General features: G+C 37.2%; 1 protein-coding gene across 3 annotated transcripts in view; it reads right to left on the bottom strand.

Annotated features, from left to right (window-relative positions):
• Nucleotides 1–19,051, bottom strand: part of UBXN4 (UBX domain protein 4) — a 46,981-nt gene extending 27,930 nt beyond the window's left edge. Inside the window, exons 1-5 of one of the 3 annotated variants that reach the window (XM_001363929.4) lie at nucleotides 14,642–19,051; nucleotides 10,844–10,946; nucleotides 8,110–8,138; nucleotides 7,188–7,306; nucleotides 6,085–6,262 (exon numbers count right to left, since the gene is read on the bottom strand). In XM_001363929.4, coding sequence (XP_001363966.1) covers nucleotides 6,085–6,262; nucleotides 7,188–7,306; nucleotides 8,110–8,138; nucleotides 10,844–10,946; nucleotides 14,642–14,723 — 511 coding nt within the window. In that variant the 5' untranslated portion in view covers nucleotides 14,724–19,051. The remainder of the gene's footprint in view (nucleotides 1–6,084; nucleotides 6,263–7,187; nucleotides 7,307–8,109; nucleotides 8,139–10,843; nucleotides 10,947–14,641) is intronic. The other 2 variants (XM_007494106.3, XM_007494105.3) reach the window with 2 other exon arrangements.
• Nucleotides 19,052–25,041: the final 5,990 nt, after the last annotated feature.

Here is a 25,041-nt window from a genome sequence, read left to right as displayed (position 1 = left end):
CTACACCTTACAAATCTAGTCAAAAGACTGTTAAATTGAAAAAAATGGGGGAGCAAGAAAATTGCCTATTTATTTTGATCAGATGAACTATTACTCAGAGTAGAATGCAGTAAGAAAAAATGCAGTAAGGGTGCTCCAAAACCAGTAAGAAATAAATTCCAAGAAAGGAACTAGAAATGACAACTATAGCTTCAAATATACACAATTTATACACAAATGTATAAACACAGATGTATAAACAAAATGAACAAAGTATAGTTAACAAGCAAGAGGATACAAAAGATTCTAATTTAAAGGAGCAATTTAAATTTCAGATGTTTAATTTTGACTTGGGACTCATGAACCTATGACACTGACAAGGAATATTTTATTCAAAAGGAATAGGAGAGGCAAAGGGGGAGGAAAAGTGCAGCTGTAATGGGATTATTAATAAACTTATATTTAAGAAATCTGGAAAGCAGAGGTTGTCAGCATGGTGAAGATCAATGGAGGCAGAACTAGATGTGAAGTGTTATTAGAATAATTACAGACCACCTAGACAGAACAAGAAAATAAGAGAATTGGGAAACAGATCACAAACTTCTCAAAAAAGCATGCTATAGTAAAGATAGGAAACTTCAATTATCCAGATATTTTCTAGAGCTTTCCTTCTACCAAAAGCAGAACAACTAATAATTTTTTGGTTTGCCTTAATGACAATTTCTTCTCTCAATAGGTTGAGGAGCCAATGAGGGGAAATACTATTCTAGACTTTGTTGCTAACGCACCTTAGGGAGAAATGACCACTCCATCTAAATTTTGTGACAGAAAAGGACATGAAAACTAGACAAATTTTGACATTAACCCTAGATCTTTGGAGAACACACTTCTATAGCACTGGACAAAGTAGAAGTAGGACACCATGGACTATTAATCCTTTAGAGAAGTCAACTAAGGATGAAAGAGAAGCACTTAAAAATGAAGCTGACTACATCAAATTAAAAAGTTTTTGTACAAATAAAACCAATGTAACTAAAATTAGAAGGGAAGCAACAAATTGGGAAACAATCTTCATAACAAAAACTGCTGACAAAGGTCTAATTACTCAAATTTATAAGAAGCTAAATCAATTGTGCAAAAAATTAAGCCATTCTCCAATTGAAAAATGGGCAAGAGACATGAATAGGCAGTTTTCAGCCAAAGAAATCAAAACTATCAATAAGCACATGAAAAAGTGTTCTAAATCTCTTATAATCAGAGAGATGAAAATCAAAACAACTCTGAGGTATCACCTCACACCTAGCAGATTGGCCAACATGACAGCAAAGGAAAGTAATGAATGCTGGAGGAGATGTGGCAAAGTGGAGACACTAATTCATTGCTGGTGGAGTTGTGAATTGATCCAACCATTCTGGGGGGCAATCTGGAACTATGCCCAAAGGGCAATAAAAGACTATCTGCCCTTTGATACAGCCATAGCACTACTGGGTTTGTACCCCAAAGAGATAATAAGGGAAAAGACTTGTACAAGAATATTCATAGCTGCATTTTGTGGTGGCAAAAAAATGGAAAATGAGGGAATGCCCTTCAATTGGGGAATGGCTGAACAAATTATGGTATCTGTTGGTGATGGAATACTATTGTGCTAAAAGGAATAATAAAGTGGAGGAATTCCATGGAGACTGGAACAACCTCCAGGAAGTGATGCAGAGTGAAGGAGCAGAGCCAGGAGAACATTGTACACAGAGACTGAGACACTGTGGTACAATCGAACGTAATGGACTTCTCCATTGCAATGTCCCTGAATAATTTGCAGGGATCTAGGAGAAAAAACACTATCCTTAAGCAGAGAACAAACTGTGGGAGTAAAAACACTGAGGAAAGGCAACTGCTTGACTACAGGGGTTGAGGGTATATGACTGAGGAGAGACGCTAAATGAGCACCCTAATGCAAATACCAACAACAAGAAAATGGATTCGGAACAAGGACACATGTGATACCCAGTGGAATCGCGAGTCAGCTAGGAGAGGGGTAGGGGTAAGGGGGGAGGAAAAGAAAATGATCTCTGTTTCCAATGAATAATGTATGAAAATGACCAAATAAAATAATGTTTAAAAACTAAAAGAATGAAGCTGAAAAGAAAAATTTACAAGACAAAGTGAATCAAGCAGAACCAGGAGAACATTATAAACAGGAACAGCAATACTGTATAATGATCAACTGTGAGTGACTTGGCTATTATCAGCAGTACAATACAATTCAAGACAATGCCAAATGACTTGTGACAAAAAAAGATCCAGAGAAAGAACTGAATGCAGATCAAAGCATACTATTATTGAAAAATAAAATAAAACTGAAGCAATTATAATGAGAAAGAAGAGATGTCTAAAGAGATCAATATAATTATACAGGAAACTCAATGACCAACTTTTATCTAAAAAAGACAGAAACAAAGCAAGCAATAGAATCTGTATATAAAAAATAGGGCATGATCCTTTAAGAATAATTTCAGGATTAAAAAAAAAAGAATAACATCAGGAGCCCTAAAGCTCATGGTGAGCTGAGACTGGTAAGGAAAGCAATGAAAATAAAAGTATTTTTAAGCTGTATGCTGGTGAAGAAAGGAAGCTCAAAGAAGACACAGAACTGGTGCTAGAAATGATTACTACAAATGGGGAGAAGGCAGGTCTAATTGACCAATGATTTTTTTTGCTTATTAAGTGAATGATCTTTGGATGGGAAAAACAAACAATAAAAATGGCTTAAAGAGAAAAGAAATTAAGGTAATGAGTAGGGATATAGTTAGAAACTACCTAGCTGTCTTTAACAAGTTGAAATTGCCAAGTGTAGAAGAAAAACCATCTCAGAGTCCTGAAAGAATAGGTAATTGGGTAAGAGGTAATACAAATACCAACAACATGGAAATGGGTTTGAAGCAAGGACACATGTGATACCCAGTGGAATCGTGCGTTGGCTAGGGGAGGGGTGGTGGGAGGGGGGAGGATAAGAAAAGGATCTTTGTTTCCAAGGAATATTGTTTGAAAATAACCAAATAAAATAATGTTTAAATTGGAAAAAAAAAAAGAATAGGTAAATATGATTGCCAAGATCCTATTAGTCAAGCAGATAGGTGGCTTGGTGGATAGAAAGCCAGGTCTAGTGTCTGGATTTCCTAGGTTAAAATCTGGCCTCAGACATTTCCTAGCTGTGTGTGTGACACTGGGCAAGTCACCTAGCCCTTACCAATGGAACCAATATTTATGTATTGATTCTAAGACAAAAGGTAAGGGTTTTTAAAAAATAAAAATTAAATTTATAGCCACACTCTTTGTGGTGAATTATTGGGGAATGGCTAAACAAATTGTGGTATCTGTTGGTGATGGAATACTATTGTGCACAAAAGAATAATGAGCTGGAGGAATTCCATGTGACCTGGAATGACCTCCAGGAATTGATGCAGAGTAAAAGGAGCAGAACCAGGAGAACATTGTACACAGAGACTGATACACTGTGGTACAACAGAATGTAATAGATCTCTCTACTAGCAGCAATGCAATGATCCAAGATATTTCTGAGGGACCTATGAGAAAGAACGCTGTCCACATCCAGAGAAAGAATTGTGGGAGCAGAAACACAGAAGAAAAACAACTGCTTGATCACATGGTTCGATGGGGATATGATTGGGGATGTAGACTCCAGATATCACCTTAGTGCAAATATCAATAGTATGGAAATAAGTCTTGATCAGTGACACAAGTAAAACCCAATGGAATTGAACATTGGCTATGGGAAGGAGCTGGGAGGAGGGGAGGGAATGAACATGAATCATGTAACCATGGAAAAATTTTCTTAATCAATTTAAAAATTAAATTAAAAATAAATAAATGAAAATTAAATTTAAAATATTTTAAAGGCCTTTTTATTGAGTGATATTACAAAGATTATGGAAAAGTGCCACAGGATTGAAATAGGGCAAATGTCCAATTTAGTCTAAGACTAGTAACCCTGTCAAAAAAAAGATAAGTAAGATTAGTATAGTATAGACTATTCTTTTTTAAAAATCAACATTCTTTTTTTCAACATCATAACTATTTATAGGAGGAAAGATGGAAGTCAGATGACAGGATAGTTAGGTAGATTCTAACATGGTTGAACTACCAAACCCAAATAGTAGTCATTAACAGTTCAGTGTCAATATGAAAAAAGATGTCCAGTGTAGAGCTCCAAGAATCTGTGCTATATCTTGTTTAACGTTTTTATCAGTGAATTTCATAAGGGCACAGATAAAACACTCATAAAATTTTTATAGCGAAAAACTAGAAGGAATAATTAACATATTGGATAAAAGAAAAAAATCAACCTCACAAGTAAAAAGGAAAGGATAAAATGGCTAGACTTTGGTTTGTCTAGAAAAGATCTGGAGGTTTCAATGGACAGAGAGCTTAATAAGGTAGCAGTGTGACAAGGCATACAAAAAAGCTAAGGTTCTTTTAGGCTACCTTAAGAAAGGTATATGGTCAACTGGGGAATATTTAAATTAGTTATGGTATGCATAATGAAATATTACTATATTATAAGAAACGGTAACTAAGATGAATACAGAGAAACATGGGAATATTATAAATTCTGAATAAGCAGAATCAGTTAAATGGTATACCTAATGGCTACAACAATGTAAATGGAAAAAGCAACAAAACAATCAAAACAACACAAAATGTTAAATTATAATGACCATGTTTGCCCCTCCCCCAAAGTTATAAAAATGCACATTCCTCCCTTCTTTGTAGAGATGGTAACCCTAAATATAGAATACTACATCCAGGGCAGCTAGGTGACTCAGTGGATAGAATGACAGGAGGGTCCAAATCTGGCCTTAAGACACTTCCTAGCTGTGTGACCCTGGGCAGGTCACTTAACCCCAAATATCTGCCTAGTCCTTAGCCATCTGTCTTAAGGTTGTTACTAAGACAGAAAGTAAAGGTTAAAAAAAATACTACATATAATGTCAAATCTGATTTGATGTGTTGGCTGACTTTAAGTTTTTTTTCTTCTTCTTCTCTGTTTTAGGGGATTACTTTTTGGGGTGGGGAAGAGTGTAGGGTAAAGGATGGATATAAAAAATGTAGATGATATAAAACCAGAAAACATCAATAAATTTTTTTTTAAAAAGCACAGTGTGTAGACCTAGGGTGTTGTTAATGAACTTGAGTTCTATCCTGTCCCAAAAGAAGCAGAAAGTTAGGAGGCAAATTTCAATGAATATAATTAGAATTTTCAAATAATTAAAATTATCCAAATCAATTCAACAAATATTTTATTATTGTTGTTGTTAATAGCATATAAGATTTGGAGCTAAACAGAGATGACAAAGATGGAAAAAACAAAACAAAACCAGAAACCCTCAATAAGGATCTTACAATCTAATGGTAGAAGTGGGGTAGGAATAGGAGTGAGACAGAAGGTATACAAAGCCTGAACAATGTTAAAGTAAGAATTTGGGGGCCCCTCAAAAGGTGTTCAGAGTCAACTGAAGCTTCCTGACAGAGAAGATATACTTAGTTGTGAGGAACACACTATTTTACAAAGTAATCACCCTCTCGCTCTCTTCACTAGAAATGCTCAGGAAGAGGCAAAATAACTATCAGCTATGGACTTGGAAGGACTACATGACAAAGATCACTTCTAACTTTTATAATCTATAACTCTAACCTCTATATTTATTTAGTCACATACATACTATCCAAATACAAAAAGAATGCTCAGGGATGAAAGCATAATTGCCTGTACTAAGAAGAAAGAATTTTTAAATATACTAACTTCCTTTTGATGTCTCTTTTGAATCTATACCTCTTCTCTCCAGATGATTAGCAATTTCATAGTTCACAAAGGAAATTTAAACAACTATGATAGAATTCCTTTAATTATAGTATAACACAATTTTTCAATTGAGTGAATTTTGACTATCTATATTAGGACTTCTTACCTGCATCTATCTTCAGCATTTAGTGAACCATGGTACAGTTGTTTTTTAAAGACATAATTCATGAAAAATATCATTAGCCAAATTAGAAGGACGTGTTCAACAGCAGTAATTTTAAAATTACCTATAGAAATGCTTGATTGTGTATCAGGAGATGTGGATGGTGTTTCACAAAGCTCTACATTTCTGGCTTGAGAATTTTCTGAAGTGTTGTTATGTTCAAAAGAAGAACAAGGGTTAGAAACTAGATTAGCTGATTGGTTCCCAATTCCAACCGATGCTTCACTTTTTAATGTGTGCATCTGGGGAAAAACAAATGAGAATTTAATCAACACATAATACTCTAAGCCTATATTGATAGATCAGCCTGAAATGTAAGCCCAGATGGTTTTATTAGATAGAATGAAGGCATGTACCAAGACCTCTTGTAACACATTTAAACTAGCTTAAGCAAATAATTCCAAATTTCTAATTATAAATTATGCCAAGACTATATTAAAGAATTTTGCCATTTTCTACAGCATAGAAGATCTTTTAAATATAACACTTGATTTCATTTAAATCAATTTTAAATTAATCTTAAAATTTTTAAAAACCAAAAGCATAAAATGTAGCATCCTTTTGCTCAATTTCTCTTTAACAAAAGGCAGAAGGGGTACAGCAACAAGAGTAAAGGACAAATATGACTTTTTACAAGAAGTTGTAAAATGAACATAAAGAGTATGTAGTACTGGAACCATGGAATAAGGAGAAGCGAGGGGAGCGGGAAGAGAAGGATGACACACAAAAGTCACACTATCTTACAAATAGGCAGGATACAAACTTTTTTGTTTGTTTTTTTAAAAACCCTTATCTTCAGTCTTTGATTCTAAGACAGAAGAGTGGTAAGGGCTAGGCAATGGGGGTTAAGTGACTTGCCCAGGGTCACACAGCTAGGAAGTGCCTGAGACCAAATTTGAACCTAGGATGACCTCCCATCTCTAGGCCTGGCTCTCAATGCACTGAGCCACCCAGCTGCCCCCCAAACCAGTATTTTTAAAGACTGCTTCACATAAATAGCTTCCAAAACTGCAAGGCTTATTGCTTTCATGTTAACTATCTTAAAGGTCCAATGTAACTGGTTAGCCTTGAATATACTAAGGGGCTTCAAATGCATTTCTGTACTGAGTTAAAAAAGAACCCCTGATATAGCATATTCTTATCTTTATGAATTCTGCTCCCTCTTACCTGTCTGACTTTGTGAATTCTGGTAACAAGTTCCTCTGCTGAAACGCTTCCTGCTATTACTTCCAAGGGAATTCCACTGTCTCCTATAAAGAAACTGGATGGGACACATACTACAGGATCTGTGCAATAAAATAAAGGCTAATAACAGATTCATGATGTGAAACAACTGGTTATTTTTATAAAATAACTGGTAGTCTTACCAAAAAGGATAAGAGCAGTTTCATTTTCATTTTTGTGAATTGAGGCCCTTTATATTATAACCAACTATGTTTCTGTGTGAACTTTGGCAAATCACTCTTACCTTTGGGTCTCAGTCTCATTAGCTGTAAACATAAGGGGGTCCATGATTTTATAAAGTATCTTTAAGAAAATTAAATCAAACTATAATCCTGGACCTAAAGATGCATGATTTAATGAACATCTTTGAGTAAATAGGTCAAGTGTACTGCTTCCATTCTCTTGCCAACTGATCCTTCATTCTTATTCCTGTTATTGTAGTTCATTCTTCATTCTGGAAAAGGACCAAAGACATCATGGGGTGATGTCTTGACTTGCCCATGAATTGGATATAAAGGGGACAGAGCTGCATAAAGTCCTCAGCTTCACTCCCTTTTCCAATAATGTAGTCTTTCCTTTACATCCATCTTGGAACCTTCTTCTACAAGTACAACCAATTGCCATTCCTTGGCTTTCCTGACACCCACTGAATATATCACACAATGAAAATGGCACTATAACTTTCATGATTTCATATGCTACAAACTTATTATCTCAAATATTAGGTATATCACCATAAATAAAAGACATTATTTTTTAAAAATGTGATTTGCGATTCTTAAAAATATTTCATGAATTATCCAAGTCACTTAAGGTTAAGTTATTCTACTAAAACTTATATAATTTTTCTCCATTCAAAGGATACAGATTTGTGAGAATTGTAGACATGCTTCACTGTAAAACAAAACCAAATATAGTCAACAGATTGTTACAAATATTTTCCAAATACTAGTTTTTTAATGAAGACTTATTAGTGGAAAAAACACTGGGTATAGAATTGGAGGACTTGAGTTTAAAGGTTGGCTCTGCTTACAATTTATATGCCCTTAAGCAAAAATTTGACTTCTGGATTATAGTTTCCTCATCCACAAAATAAAGAAGTTGGAATAGATGCTTTCTAAGGTCCCTTACAGTTTAAGATTTTATGAATTATCTAACCACAGCTATTTCTCCCAAGACACAACAATCAACTAAAAGAAAAAAACAAAACAACCAACTTTATTCCATATGATTTGGGAGTGATTTGTATTATTATTATTTTCAAATGAATATAATCACTGGCCAACCAGCTGGTCTGATACACTACTTACTTGCTGCTAAAACTCCCCAGAACTATTTGTCCTATATTTAGCCATAGGCAAATAGCACTGAATTGCAGCAGATACTTCTCAAAATAACAGGTTTTAACTGATTAAAGTGACTGCTTTAAAAAACAAATTATTTTCCAAATATTATATAATTTGTTTCATTTTCAAAGCTTTTATTTGACAGGTTCCATAATTACTACCATCTGATATCACTTTAATAATATATAATCCAGTTTTTTATTTGGAAAGCAGAAAATATCTAACATTTTATATTCCCACCAGCCAATCCTACAGAGGCTATGAAAATCAATAGAATCACTCTGTAGGGATAAATATGAGGTCCCACAATTTCTATTTTCAGATAACATTATTATTAATACCTCAAAACCTTCATGGGAAGAAGTCATATGGTTCAAGGGAGAAAGAGCACTGGATTTAGTCAGAAAATATGGGTTCATATCCTGGTTCTACTATTTACTAGTTGTGTGATCTGTCAAATCACCTAACTTCTTGTTGACTTAAGTTTCCTTATCTGTAAAATGAGGCAGACTACACAATCTCTGAGGTCCTGACTGTCTCTAAATCCTATTAATCTTAATTCCCAAAATTAAATTGATAAAAATACCTAGAAACAGATTTTAAAAGCATGCGACTAGCCTGAGTTTTAGCTATGGAAATAGATCTAAAGGGCCTAGATAACTTGAAGCTGATAATATAATTAAAATTTCAAGTACACTATATGATAATTTACTTCATATTCTTCCTTCCTAGCTTTATTTTAATACTTAAATAAAGTATACTATTAGATGCCACTGAACAGCTGCAAAATTAAGAACATTCAACTTTTCTTTGCAATAAAATAGATTAATCAATAAGTCAGGGACTGGAATATCTGGTTAAAATGTCTCATGTATATACAAATGACCAGTTTTTAAAGAGTCATAATGCGAACAACCTCCAGGAAGTGATGCAGAGCGAAAGGAGCAGAACCAGGAAAACATTGTACACAGAGACTGATACATTGTGGTACAATCGAAGGTAATGGACTTCTCCATTAGTGGCAATGCAGTGTCCCTGAACAATCTGCAGGGATCTAAAAAATACTATCCACAAGCAGAAGATAAACTGTGGGAGTAAAAATACCGATGAAAAGCAACTGCTTGACTACAGGGGTGGAGGGGATATGACTGAGGAGAGACTCTAAATGAACACTCTAATGCAAATACCAACAACAGGGAAATGGGTTTGAATCAAGAACACATGTGATACCCAGTGGAATTGCGCATGGGCTATGGGAGAGGTGGGAGGGAGGGGAGGGAAGAAAAGAAAATGATCTTTGTTTTCAATGAATAATGTTTGGAAATGACCAAATTTTTTAAAAAAAGAGTCATAATGCAAGAAAGCATATTTATTATGCAAAACATTCCTACTAACAAAGAGGAGGTGGCTCAAAGATACACCTTTTGCAGTAAAATATATTTTATTACCTCTATTACTTCATTAACTGAGGTAGAAATAATTCAGCATGCATATGGGTGTGCTCTGGGACACAAATTCCCTAACCAATAAATCTCCATGGAATATTCCTTTCCTCCTCCATTCAAAATAGTCTGTTCCCCAACATTCCCACTTCTTCCAGAGGTTAACTCTACAAATATCCATAGAAATGGAATACTCCTACAGTGTAAACAATAACTCCTATACTTACAAATGGCTGGCCTATGTAAGCCCTAGAAATACCTATACTCCCTCCTCTTAGCTGGGTCTGCCTTGACCCAATTGAAGAGTCTTGCACCACTGCTATCTATTACTAATGACAGTGATCTAGTGCTAGGTCAATTGAAAACTTTCAACAATCAACTCTGTCAAAACATTTTTGTTCCCAGAAGATTTCTTAATTGAGGCATTGCTGCACACAGGTTACAATTTAATCTTTCTTATGTTATTTGGAAGACCTTTTAGAATAGTGAAGAGGCTTAAAGTCTTTAATATGAACATCAATTACTATTGCACTATAAATATATAAAAGCACTTTTATTAAGACAAGCTATTGGTTAAGATGTTGGATAAATCAGTTTTTACTCTTTGACAGAACATTAAAAGTTTAGTTCTAAGGTACTGATGAATCTAGAAAAGGATAACAGGACAAAAGTTCCTACCCTACTTAAAGCATTCTATTATCTGTCAAATCTACATTCTTAAGTCCAAAATATACTATGATAATGTAGAATCACAGGCAGCTATATAACTAAAAAAGTTAAAAATGAAAGAAGTATTAGGATGTGAGCAAACCTTTTGGTATCAATTTTAATCGCCACAAAACTGTCTGAGGAAGCTTCTGTAACCTTCTCATCCTCCCAACTTTCAGCCATCTGTGCAGACTGTTCATCATCACCTGTAAAACATTTAAAAATTCTTAAAACCTAAAAATATACTAATCCAAATTCTAATCTATTCATGTGAAATTCTTTTTCTGGGGGTAAAAAAATGTGGAAAGAAAAGGAAATTTCTTTAAAAGCATAATTGCCAGGGCAGTTAGGTGGCTCAGTGGAAAGAGAGCCAGGCCTAAAGATGAGAAGTTGAAATCTGTGTGATCATGTCACTTAACTCCCACTGACTAGCCCTTACTGCTCTTCTGTCTTGGAACCAATATTCAGGTAAAAAAAAAAGTTAAAAAAAAATTTTAATATAATTGCTAGGACTACCTTTTAATTCCAAATTTGAAAACTGAAATCTTCATAAAATATTAAGGGAAAAAGTATATGTCTAAAGAACATTTTATAATTTAAATGCTGATACTCTTGAACATAGGATTATTTTCTGAATCAAATGCTCAAAATATAAAAGAAAAAGTTTAACAAGAACAACAAGTTCACAGACATCGTACATTGTGTGCTTTCAAAAAGTAAGATTTTAATATGTTGAATTTGAATAGCACCTTTCCTGAAAGGAGCTCAACCTTCTTCAACAAAGTTGTATATTTGTTCATTCAAAATCTCAATGAGGAGTATATTTTTTCTCCTTTTCATTCTCCTAAGTATAAAATAAAAAAGCTCTTTTGCAATTTCACATGTACTCTTTGATATCTCTAGAACACTTTTAAAGTCTCTGAGAGCATATTGAAACATAGTAATTGCTTAGTCTTGTAACAATAACAATTCTTTAATTTCTTTAACTTATAAGTAAAAATTTCACTTGTCAAAAAGCATGGGCTTTCTATGAAAACCTTTATAGGTAAAAGGTTATATGAATGAGAAGCTATCTCTAAGATCAAGATTCCTTCAGGCTGTGGAAATGTCTTTTCAGTTTTCCTTTGGCATAAGTACTGTTCATATTGCAATATGTATATTTACTATCATGGTACCAAATTCAGGGAAGCTCTGAACTCTAAGTGGAATTTACAAAGTCATGGACTTAGTGTAGTTCCAGAGAGCTGACAGGTGGTATAACTTCCTACTTCTATTGCCTACATATCTGTAGAAGGACTACAAATCCTATTCTGAAAATCCCAGACTAAGGGAGTCTAGGCAAAAGGGCTAATTTGTTGTAACTGTAGGAAGGCCAACTTCTTTTTTGGAACAGGTAACTAGATGTGCATCAGATAACCATAATCTATGTACAAACCTTCCAACAAAACAGTAATTATTAGAATACTAAATTAATGTAATACATGTTCATCAATATAATGTTAATTTTAAAAGGACCAAGTATACAGAAAGCCAAAGCAAAATACTTAATATTTTATCCTATTAAAAACATCTTATTAATATTTGACTATATTTCTATGATTATATCATTGAATCTAACACATAATAATCTGACACATAATTTTAAATCTGACATAACTTCTGAGGGCATTCTCTCGTAAAAGATATATGTTTGCTTGTTGTGAACACACGATGAGTAGACCTAACGGACTTCTTAACTTTTGCACAATTTAAGTGACTATTTGGGCAGTTCATATTTGTTCCACAAAACCATCATGTCCTTATGGAAAAAAATAGCAGGGTATATATTTTGCAAAAGTTTCATAACTTAATTTCTAGGTTAAGTCACGAGATGAGATATTTAACCCCTCCAATGGTAATTTTACTTATAAAATATTAATAAAAAACTATTCTATTTTAATTCACTAGAACCATTTAAATCTTTTAACTCTACCAAAATTGACACTGAACTAAGGAGTCAGAGGAGCAGAGTTAAAGTTACAGTTCTATCACTTACTATGTGCTTGTTATTTAATTCCTGACTTGGTTTCTTTATCTATAAAATAGGGATTCATAATACTTGCCCTGCCAACTTACAATAGGGTTACTTTAAAGATCAAATCAATATATATTAAAATGCTATAATCTTCAAAACACCAAACCAGTGTCAAGTATCATTTTAATAAAAATAATGTGTCACTTGACTTCCCCTTTTCCTTTCTGACACATCTCTTATAATAATATGGTAGTTATTTTAATTCATGCCATACCCAGAATGATAGGCACTATAACTTCCAAAAACAGGGTAGTAGTAGTAGTAGTAGTCTCTCAATTAACATGATTCAAAATCAATTAAAATAATCTTCCATTTGACAGAAATTTAGAACTAAAAATTTTTAAGTAGTTACAAATAAAAAAAACTTCACCTCTCCAAGAAAATCAGACTTTAATATTTTTTGTATTTTCCCACCTTGATCTCATTGCTATAAATGCAAGTTTGGTACTATTATACTATATGTAAAAGAGAAATGGGAAAATGAAGAGTATATATAATGCTATTAAGTATGAATAACTAAAAAATCTTAGTCTAATAGTAGATGGACACAGATTATTCTCATCTGATTCACATAATTCAAATCTGAAAAAAAAAAGATTCATAGAAAGCACTCTTAAAACCTGGATGACAGCAATAAAATGTGAGAATGTGGAGCAAAACCACCCAGAGAAATGCAATCTTTTGGAAATAATAAGAAGAAATGAGTTAAGCCACATTCAAAACTGTGGCAAACAGCTGTTTAAAAAAAAAAAAAAGAAGTTAAATGTAGAAGATCCATATAATGTTCAAAAGAGAGGAATTTTTTTTTTAACTGTACCTTATAATAACATTCTACATGGACAACACTTTTACATTATACTGCTCAAAAGTTTTGGATTTCCCAAACTAACAACGGTAACTAAGAACATCAGGTGGTTTCTCTTTGTTGTTTACCGATGACACAGCTTTCTTCCTGACCTTCCAAAACTAATTATGAACATAATCGCTTGGCTAACAGTATCTTCCTTCCTTCATCCAAACCTCTGAAATTAAGTGTATATTTTTAAAGCATTCTGAAATCCTTGGTGAAGGTAAGCTCTCTCCCTAATAATTATCATTAGACCTCAGACTAGGATCTGTATCGAACACTACAGTGGTCAGGCTTGGAAATGACATTTTCTGTGATCCAGTCGGCTGGGAGAATGAAGGAAGAGGATAAGAACGAAGGTCAGGATGGAAGTGGAAGGGAGAGATGAAGACAGAAAATACCCCACAACAATGACGCTCAATATCTGCTCCCCGGCTCTCTCCTCCTTCCTGGGGAAGGTGGCCCAGTAGTTAGGCTGTTGTAAGAAGCCAGGCTAGGATTTGATGGACCTGGCCCAGGATACTTTTCAGGGAAGGATTAGGCCTAAGTGGTCCAAAAAGGTGAAAATGTCTGGGTTAAATATATCCGAACAAGAAATGAAGAGACAGACTGAAAGGCGGAGAAGTTTGCGGGGGGTAGGGGGGGAAGGGAGGAGGAAGGCTGTCTTCGGCTCTCCCAACGTAGGAGTGGGTGAGGCTGAAGGAGAGAGGGAGCCAGGGATGGCCCAAGGAAACCGGACAGGATGCAGACATGGGGGGGGGGGGGGCCCTGGGAGGTATTAGGGGACGGAGTAGTTAACTGAGGAGGGTGAAAAGCAAGGAGTCTGTTGGGGGAAAAGAAGGGGCCCCCGAGAGAGGGGGCGGTGACGAAAGAATGAAGGGGAAGGCGAGGGCCCTAGGCGGCCGGGCTGCGGACTTGGGGATAGACCGCCGAGGGTTGAGGAGAATGAAGGTTGCCACGGCTTGGGGCGTCCCCTTCACCTGCCACGAAGACCACGAACACTGCTCCGCTCCGCTTGGCCGCCGCGATGGCGGCCGGGATCGCGCCCTGGAACCACAGCATCGTCCTGCTCGGGCCCGGACGGACGGACGATCAGATGGACAGAAGCCCGGCAGCCGTCGCTCTCGCCCCCGCGTAGCCCGCTCTGTTTCACCGCAGCCGGACAGGCTGGCAACCCGGGCCCCCGCCCCCTGACACACTCACACACAACTCCCCCCCTCCCAACACACATACACACACCAACACACTCCCGTCAGCCGTCTCCCAGGGAGCGCGCACGGCGTGTCACGGGCACAGCTCCGCCGCCTACGAGTCTCGTCCCAGTTACTAGAACCCGTCGGGGGTTCGGGTAGAGAGTGAAAGAAGCACTAGAGTGCGTATTGCGTAACGCGCAGACACGTACGGACGCGCGCGTGCCCGCCGAGTCAGGGGGTGGGCCGAGGGAGCGGAGTAGGAAACTGGGAAGGATGACTAACCGCTCGCACGCGCCGACTCGTTCCTAAGGGTTCACGGGATTTGTAGTCCGGAGAGGGGCTCCGCCCATGGTGAAGCGGGTGCGGGGTAAATCTAACTGATTTCATCGGCTCAAATTTGCTTTGCTATAAAAGCGCTGTAGTCGCGAAGCAGAGGAGAGGAAAAGCGGCCTCCCTCATCATCAGAAGCGGGAAGCTTCTGCCTGGGTCCCCGACTCCTGGGAGGCCTCCCTTACAGTGCCCTGCTCTTTCTGGGCCTCACCACCTCCATCTGCCTAGACTAGGGTCATGGCGCTGGGGCCAAGAGCCGGGGAGCCTGGTATCTGAGTCCCCCAAAGGGCCTGAAGAAAGAGGGCAGAGGCCGTCGCCAGCACCATGGGAAAGGGTACGGGGGAAGCTGGAGACACTGCCCCCCCCCACCCTCAGGGAGCTCCGGGTGTGGTGACGGGTCCACCTAGAGGGACCTCCTGGTCTGCTGGGGGGAAACTGATGGATCTGTGATGTCATCAATGTGGATAGTCCCTCGGACATTGTAGATCGCCACCCATCCAAACCTCATCCTCTGCTCCCAGGAATGATCCCCAGAGGAAACCCGCAAAATGCTGGGTATGTGCCTTTGGGCGGTGGGGGCCGAAGTTGTTGTGCATTATTACATAGCTACCAATGGAGCTCTCCACTGCTCTCTTGTTACATTGACCGGCCTCTGTCCTTTCCAGGCGGATATGTTTTCAAGCTGCTTCCTGCTTTTAAGTCTTCCGTGGTGATATGCTACACCCTGTTCTAGGTCTCTCTTTGCTTGCCCTTCGGGTAACTCACTATCTGATTTTTTAGAGACTATGATTTATAATAATGTAGGAGGAAGATTATTGGTTTTCAGAAAATTAGTTTTTGTTTCAAGGAGAAGCTTGGAATTTATTGAAAACAGTTCAATTTCCCAAATACAAAGTAGCCTTCTTTCCTATCTTCCTACACCATTCTGAGCTAGTTAATTGTTCATTTATGATGTCCAAGTCATACATATATTTACACACAAATACACATGCTGGAATCAGCTCCTTGTGCTATCCATTTAACTACAGTTATAGTCTGAAAATAAGTCTTCATCTGCTTAGTTTTTCTTGATTAGTTACTTGATACAATCAGCACAAAGCGATCCACAAACAAGAACATTTATTTGGAGACCTCCCTATCTCTAGAGAACTCGTCTATTTGGACTCTAGGCTAGATATCCCCCATGACCGCATTTTTCAAACAATTGAGCTTGCTTCCTTGCCTTGATTGAAATCAATAGTCAGAGGTTCAATTAAGTTATCTCTATTCTTCCATCTTTCAAGGAATTCTGTATGATTTTGACATATGTTTAAGAGACCCCTTGTTAGAGGAGAGCCTTTTAAGACTGAATTTTTCTTTCACTTTTTTAAGTCAACTAAAAACAAACCCACCAAGGTCTGAGTTTACTCACCTTGACTTATTAAAAAAGCATTAATATGTTGCTTTTTTTAAATACCAAAGTCACTTAATCTTAACTGCACCACCCCATCAAACCCTTTCTTACAACTAAAGAAAGCATATAAACAAAAGGAGCAAACCCAGATATAAAAAACCCATATCTGATAGGATATGTCACAGTCCTCATTCATAGTATCCCACCTCTCTACTGAAAAAAGTGTATTGTGAATCTTAAAATTTCTCAGACTCTACCTTGGAACATTATCTTAAGGTTATGGTTAAGGTTATTCCCCATTTAAACAATGGAGGTACTTGATCAGGAATGTATTGGGAACTTTAAAATTACTCCACCCATATTTAGGCATACTTTTAGGGGAAGATAAAGTTGTAAAACTCCTTAGTGAACAATGAAGGTACTTAACTCATACTTACAGTGAGGCCAAAACCTCAAGCTAGGTCTATTTTTAGATCTAATACAAAAGGGTGCTAAGTACCTATGAAGGTCAAATTAATCACTAAAAGGTCAGGCAACTGGCAAGGGGCAAGCTTAACAAAGAGGTGTGAAGTACTTGGAAGATATAATCTACCCAGAGAAGGTGAGAATTAAAAATGAAGAATAGGCTGTCCTAGGAAAATTGTCTACTGTGATTGGTAGACACGAAAATTTAGGGGAGGTGACACAAGAGAAATTTCTCTTTAAAAGGAGCTTTCTGAACCAGTTCAAGGTAGTTCTGATTTTAGTTCAGCTTTGGTAGCTGAATTGGAGGTCAGGAGTCAGAGGAGGCTGCTGGGTCTCTGAACACTAGAGGTTTGCTTGGAAAGACCTTGTGGTGAGTGATTAAAGACTCACTTAATTTCTCTCTTAAAGGGAAAGGCCTAGGCCATTGGCCTAGGCCCTAGCCTTTTCCTACTATTTCCTCTTACTCTGTCTCTTTCCCTTTCCTTAATTCCTTCATTTATATTAATTAAAATCTCCATAAAACCCAGCTGACTTGGGTATTTCATATTTGGGAATTTTTCCCATGGCGACCACTTATTTTTTTATATAAAATCAAGATGCTAAAAATTATCTTTACAGTTTGGGCAATTCAAAGTCTTTTGAAACCCATATTTTCGTGGTCACAGTATTTCATTGTCAGTCTTCTGGAGTAGAGGTTAGTTATTAAAATTAACCACAGTTCTGTTTTTTTTAATATCTTTTTTCTCCTATTGTAATTTGCAAAAACCTACTTGTTGGAATAAAGGAAATGTATCATAAAAAGAAATGTTCTGTTTTTCCATAGATAAAGTTCATAGGATCATAAATGTACAGCTAGAAAGGTTTATAGAAAAAATCAAGTCCATTTTACAGTTGAGTAAACAGACAAAATGAAGTTAAGTGATTTGCTCAGGGACATAACAGCTAGGGTCTCAAGAAGCATTTAAATCTAGGTCTTACTACTTGCTTACTATTTGCCAGGCACTGTGTTAAATGCTTTACAATTCTCTCATTTGGGAGGCAGCTGGATGGCTCAGTGGATTGACAGTCAGGCCCAGAGCTGGGAGGTCCTGGGTTCAAATGTTGCCTCAGACACTTCCTACCTTTGTGACCCTGAGCAACTCACTTAACCCCCATTGCCTAGCTCTTACCACTCTTCTGCCTTAGAACCAATATCCAGTATTGATTCAATACTGTTGTATTGTAAGGTAAGGGCTTAAAACCAAACCCCCCAAAAAATTATCTCATTTGATCCTCACAACCCTGCAAGGTATATACTATTATCTTATTTTGCAGATGAGGAAACTGAGGAAAACATGTAAATTACTTTCCCAAGGTCACACAACATGGGAGTACATATATGAACTCATCTTTCTGACTCCAGGCCCAGTGCTCTATTCACTGCACATCCTGGCTGTATACCCCCTAGCCATTGTACTGCTTATGATTCTTAGGGAGATGCCCTGGCTTATTGTACAACACTTATGTGTCCTGATTTTAGGTTTTCTCAATTTGATAGCTATAATTATATGTTAAGCACTGAATTGTTTTCCTAGCAGAGGTGATGAATTTCCTGGATCAGCTGCACTTTTTTTCACCTTTTCCCCCTCATGTAGTACACACGTATGAAACAGGGCAGCACAATAGTGTAATGAATAGGATGTGAAACTTGAATGTTTGATAGCATATATTTAAAATCTTCTCTTAAACCCTTTCTAGCTAGGAGTAAGTCATTCAGTCTCTCAGAGCAGCAGTTCTCATTGGTCAAAGGCGAATAATGCTTATATGTATCTATAGAGTCATTGGGGAAGTACCATACATACCTTGAAGTGTTATATAAATTATATATTATGGAGCAGGAGAGATTGTCTATGCTATATGACATAATTTTTCTTGACTGAAGCTATTTCGGGGGTTGGCCCCATGACTTTTCTCTCATTTCCTTTATCTAGTGCTGAGCTTACTCATTCAAAGTAAATCTTTTTTTGAAAATCTTTTTTAAAGCTTCATTTTTGCTTTTTATTTTTATACCTGTCATTTCCCCTTAACTGCTGCACCCCCTTCCATTGAATCCTTCCTTAAAACTAAAGAAAACATGTAAGTAAAACCAAATGACACACACAAAAAAAACTTGTCTGATAATGTACACCACATTTTGCACCTACAGTTCAGCACCTTTCAACTGAAAGAAGGAAGATGTCTGGGCTGGTAGGTGGCAGAAGGGATAGACACCAAGACCTGGAGTTGGGAGAACCCAAGTTCAAATATGACCTCAGATACTCCCTAGCTTTGTGACCGCGGGCATGTCGCTTAACCTTGTTTGCCTAGTTCTTGCCCTACTGTCTTAGAATTGTTAAGACAGGAAGGAATAGTTTAAAAAAAACAAAACAGATTTGTTTTCATCATCAGTCTTTTGAGGCTGAAGTTGGTCATTAAAATCGGCAATAATTTCACCATTTTTCATGTTTTTATTTACCTCATTGAGTGAATAAAGTATTGAGTACAGTACTTACCACATGCAAAGCACTAGGGATACAGATAAGACAGTCCCTGCTCTCCAGGAGCTCACATTCTCTGGGGGAGAAAACACACATGGAAGGTTTCCACTGTAAGACATCACATGGAAAGGTCCCATGGTTCATGGGTGCTAGAGCAAAACAGATGGTATCTCCTCTTTTTTAATATCATTTGCACTGATAAAATCATGTCAATTTCTGATGTTGAACCATTTTACAGTTTCAAAGACTTTGATAACAAGAATTTTCTTTTTTTGGGTCTTTGATAGATGTAGCAATAGGGACCATCCGCAGGAGCGGTTGTTATGATTGTTCCCCAGCTTCTGCTTACTTTGTTCTGCATTAGTTTATACAAGTCTTCCCAAGTTTCTCTGAAATTCTTCATTTTTATCTTTGCTGATAGTGCAATATATGGTGAATTTGCTGTTATATTCAGATACCAAGATTTGTTTAGCCATTTCTCAACTAATAGGTATTCACTGTTTCTAGTTAACATCCACAAAAAAGTGATCTTTTTTAATATTTTGTAAATACATAGATATATGTATATTTCATCCAGATTTGAAAAGGACAGAAAAGCATGAAAAGAACTACGAATCTCAAAGTAATCTTATATATGGAAAGAGCACTAATCCTGGAGTTAGAGTACCTGGGCCTAAATATGACCACAGATAAATTACTTACTACCTGTGTAATCTTAAGTCTTTAGGCCTCATTTTTCTCACATGTACCATGAGAGGACTGGAAAAGGCCTCCAACCATCCTTCCAGCTCAAGTGGGATCCTATGTGCTTGAGTGCCAGGAGCTGCTGAATCACAGGGCACAACTTTGTTTTCTTAGTTCTGGTCATCCCCAAACATCAGTGCTAACCATGTTGTTGCTGCAGCTAAGTTCTTAAAAAAAAAGTAATATACACATTTGTTTTTGAATTAATTTTACATATCAGTTGCTTTGTTATCAAAAAAGGGGAAGCACTTTGTGGTTAGTTACCATTAGGAAGACTTTCTCTATTTCTAACTGAGGCTTTTTATGGAATGGCATGAGCCTCAGGTTTCCTTCATTAATCCCCTATTCATCCCATAGCTATTTAGCTAAAGACTCTTGATGGATTAATCTGAGAAATTTCTTCTGCATTAATTAAATTCTTCTTGGAATAGTATGATCACTTAACAGTGTTCCAGGATAGCATCATCTTTGTAGGAATAAGAAGCTGACACATTCCAAAATAATTTCTTCCTCGCTAGGAGTTTAACTAGCAAACTCTGAACTCCAGTTTGATTCCCAACATATTGTATTTTCTTCAAAAGGCCTTCAAACTCATAGATTTACCAATTAAAATGTTATGCTGATAATAGAAACACTATCTACTTACATAGGGTATCCCCATTTGATGATTAGTTTTCTTAACTTGATCTTTTATCTTGCCTTTAAATGAAGTTTTTCTATTCCCCAAACTCCCCAAATTTCTCAATTTAAATATGTCTTTTCACCATGCCATTAAACTAGTCATGTAGGGAGCAGCTTGGTGGCTCAATGGATTGAGAGTCAGGCCTAGAGATGGGAGGACCTGGGTTCAAAACTGGCCTCAGACACTTCCTATCTATGTGACCCTGGGTAAGTCATTTAACCCCTGTTGCCTAGCCCTTACCACTCTTCTGCCATGGAACCAATACACAGTATTGATTCTAAGATAGAAGGTAAGGGCTTAAAAACCAACAAACAAAAAAACTAGACATATGACTGGACAAATCATCTAGTTTTTTGAGGCCAAAATTTGTCATCTGTAAATAAAGAAATCATGACTTGTGTTCCTTTTCCCCAAAGCAAACACATAGTCCTAATAATTTCTTCTAAGGCTTTAAATTGCCAACAATAAAAAGGGAAATTTGAGAAGTTAAAAAGTTCTGTCTTAGGTCTTTTCTGTTCTCTTTCCTTTTTCCTTTTCCACTTAGTCTCAATAAGGAAAGGCAAAACAAAGTCTTAAGCATATTGTCAAAGGGAATTAGCAAGAGTGATGAGATTAATATTGTATAACCAAAGATATTAAATTATCTAAGGGCTATGGCTGAGGAGTAAAAGGCCCATTAGTAGTATTTGCATTAACCTTATTCGTTTTGTCTTAAGAATATTTTATTGCATGCATGTTATCTCAAAGATTCAAGACTATTGAACAAAGAGAAGCAGCAATAGAGGAAGGGAAAAAAAGATAAATGAAAAATGGATCCTGATTATTAAAGACAACACTAACAAGGACTAGGCTAATGTAAGCTAATGATATCAAAATGAAAGTAAACAACAACAAAGGCATGATACTTTCAGCTGATTATTGAGTGACATTTGGCAAGGATTAGGGAGAAAGGATACCAGTGCAGAGCAGGATATACATGACCCAAGGAATATAATGCCCTTTTAACAGAAGAGAAGCTACATTTGGGCTACATGTGCAAGCTTGATAATTAGTTTTCATATATTTGTGAGTTTTAACATCTTTTATTTGAAACTCTCTTGGCCACAGCAGAAGGGATGATTTCTCAAGCATCAGGGGAGCAACATCTAGGTCATTGGGCAGAATGGACTGAGTCACTGATTTCCAAGCATATTAGAAGTGACTTAAACCACAGAACCTCCTCATAGAGGCCACCTGCCCCTTTCCCCCACCATCATCACTTGGGCTAACATGCTTAATGCTGTACAATTCCAATTAAAAAACTGTAGATATAACACACCAGGGACTGACAAGTGAATGACATTTAGAGAAGAGGAAGGGGGAGAACAGATATATGATTAGGGGAGTGAGAGGCTAGGGGGATGAATTATTGAATTATTGAATGTCAGGTACTCAAGCTGGCCTACCCCATATGAGAGGCTAGACCCAAATTATCTATGGGCAGCAAGTTTATTCCTCATTACTTAGAGCTAGTGCTAAGAAAACTAAATAAAATCCCTAGCCCAACACTGGGGCTCTCCTGGTGACTCCCTGCTGAGGCTACAGGAGCTGGCAGTCCCTGTCTTTTACCTGCTCTTTCAGTTTGCCCTGGGATCTTCTCAGTAGGAGAAAGAGCCCCCCAGTGCTGCAATTCCCCTCCACTTTATATTCCCACTATTGGTGATTTGGGTTCTAGTCTAAAAGTTCTCACTACATTAATGCACAACTGGTGGAGTTGTGAACTGATCCAACCATTCTGGATGGCAATTTGGAACTATACCCAAAGGGGATAAAAGACTGTCTGCCCTTTGATCCAGCTATAGCACTGCTGGGTTTGTACCCCAAAGAGATAATAAGGAAAAAGACTTGTACAAGAATATTCATAGCTGCACTCTTTGTGGTGGTCAAAAATTGGAAAATGAGGGGATACCCTTCAGTTGGGGAATGGCTGAACAAATTGTGGTATATGTTGGTGATGGAATACTATTGTGCTCAAAGGAATAATAAAGTGGAGGAATTCCATGTGAACTGGAATGACATCCAGGAAGTGATGCAGAGTGAGAGGAGCAGAACCAGGAGAACATTATACACAGAGACTGAGACACTGTGGCACAATCAACTTCTCTACTAGCAGCAATGCAATGACCTAGGACAATTCTGAGGGACTTTATGAGAAAGAATGCTGTGCACACCCAGAGAAAGAACTGTGGGAGCAGAAACACAGAAGAAAAACAACTGCTTGTTCACATGGGTTGGTGGGGATATGATTGGGGATGCAGATTCTAAACAATCACCCTAGTGCAATTATTATCAATAATATGGAAATGGGTCTTGATCAATGACACATGTAAAACCCAGTGGAATTTTGCATCAGCTACAGAAGGAGAGCAGGAGGAGGGGAGGGAAAGAACATGAATCTTGTAACCATAGAAAAATATTCTAAATTAATTAATTAAATAAAATTAAATATTTTTTAAATTAAAAAAAGTTCTCCTTAGAAAGTGGGAAAGTAAAAAGATCCTCACAGTACAAATATGAATCAGGTATGAACCAAGTAATTGTATTCCTATAAAGAAAAGGAAACGCCAAGCCAAAAGAACTATAAAAGGATTGGAGTAGAATCTAGTAATTTATCATTATTGGTATAGTTGTTTCAGTTGAGAGGTTAATATTTAGGCCTTGTGTATTCCCCTGCTGCTCAGGGAAATACCAGCTACCTTCTGAGATCTCACAGGGACCAGTGCCACAGGAAAAAAGACACAAATGGGAGGTTTACCCTACTTCAGGTAAAGGCTTGTCCTCATGGTTTTTTTCTGGATGGCAGCAAAAAAGGGATATTCATGTATTAAGTACCTATTATGTGCTAAGTGTTTTGCAAATAGTATGTTCTTTGATTCTCCTAACAACCCCATAAGGTAAGTGCAATTATTATCCATATTTTACAGTTGAGGAAACTGAGGTAGGCAGCAGTGAAGAGACTTGTCTAGAATATGGCCAAAAAGGGAAATGAACAAATGTTTGAGGAAATGTGGGAAAACTAAGACACGAATGCACTGTTGATGGAACTATGAACTGATATAACCATTCTGGAGAACAATATGGAACCATATCCAAAGGCCCCAACAGTGCTACTAGTAGATCTGTATCCACAGGGATCAGAGATAGAGGAAAAGGACTTATCTGTACCAAAACATTTGTAGCAGCTCTTTTTGGTGTGGCAAAGAACTGGAAATTGAGGAGGTATCCATCAAATGGGGGATAACTGAACAAGGGGTGGTATATGATTGTAATGGAAAACTTTTGAACCATAAGAAATCATGAACTGGAGGAAGTCAGAAAAACCTATAATTAGTATATGCTTGAGACTGGATTTGACTTCAGATCTTCCAGACTCCTAGTCACCCACTCTATACACTGATCCATGGCTATGTTGAAGTTCAGACCAACCTTGTCCAAAGGTCTCAGGTGGCAGGAAACTGCAGAAGTGAGGGCCAGCCTGGGACCAACAATTTAGTATGGGATGGCAGCAGATGGGTGCAGAATTTACCTTTGCTATGGAGGTACAAAATTCTAGATGTAGGGACACTACCCCAAAGGAAGAAGGAAGGAAAAGAATAAGTGTCTATATAGTGGTGCTTTACAGATATCTCCTTTGATCTTCACAACAACCTGAAGGGTAGATGGTCTTATTTTCTTCATGTTAGAGTTGAGGAAGCTGAGGCAAATAGAAGTTAAGTGACTTATCTAGGGTCACACAGTAAGTGTCTGAGGTTGGATTTGAACTCATGGCTACCTAACTCCATGTCCACTGCTCTATCCACTGTCTCACACCCAGCTACTTCAATAGTCTAGTGATATCTTTTTGAATTTTTGAGGTCTGATCTCCAAACTGTAGCCAAACACAGCCAGTGCTTATTTATGTTGTTTTCTATCTAGTTGGATTCCTGCCCCCCATCCCCTCCCCCAAATTACCCCGAAAGCCTTTTGTCCTATTACAAACAAAAACATCAGGTAGTTTTGTCTGATATGAGTAATGATG

The sequence above is a fragment of the Monodelphis domestica genome, chromosome 4 (genome assembly GCF_027887165.1).
Source record: "Monodelphis domestica isolate mMonDom1 chromosome 4, mMonDom1.pri, whole genome shotgun sequence".
Classification (NCBI taxonomy): domain Eukaryota; kingdom Metazoa; phylum Chordata; class Mammalia; order Didelphimorphia; family Didelphidae; genus Monodelphis; species Monodelphis domestica.
Note: the sequence above shows the minus strand (reverse complement) of the source record. Positions and strands in the feature narration are given on the sequence as shown.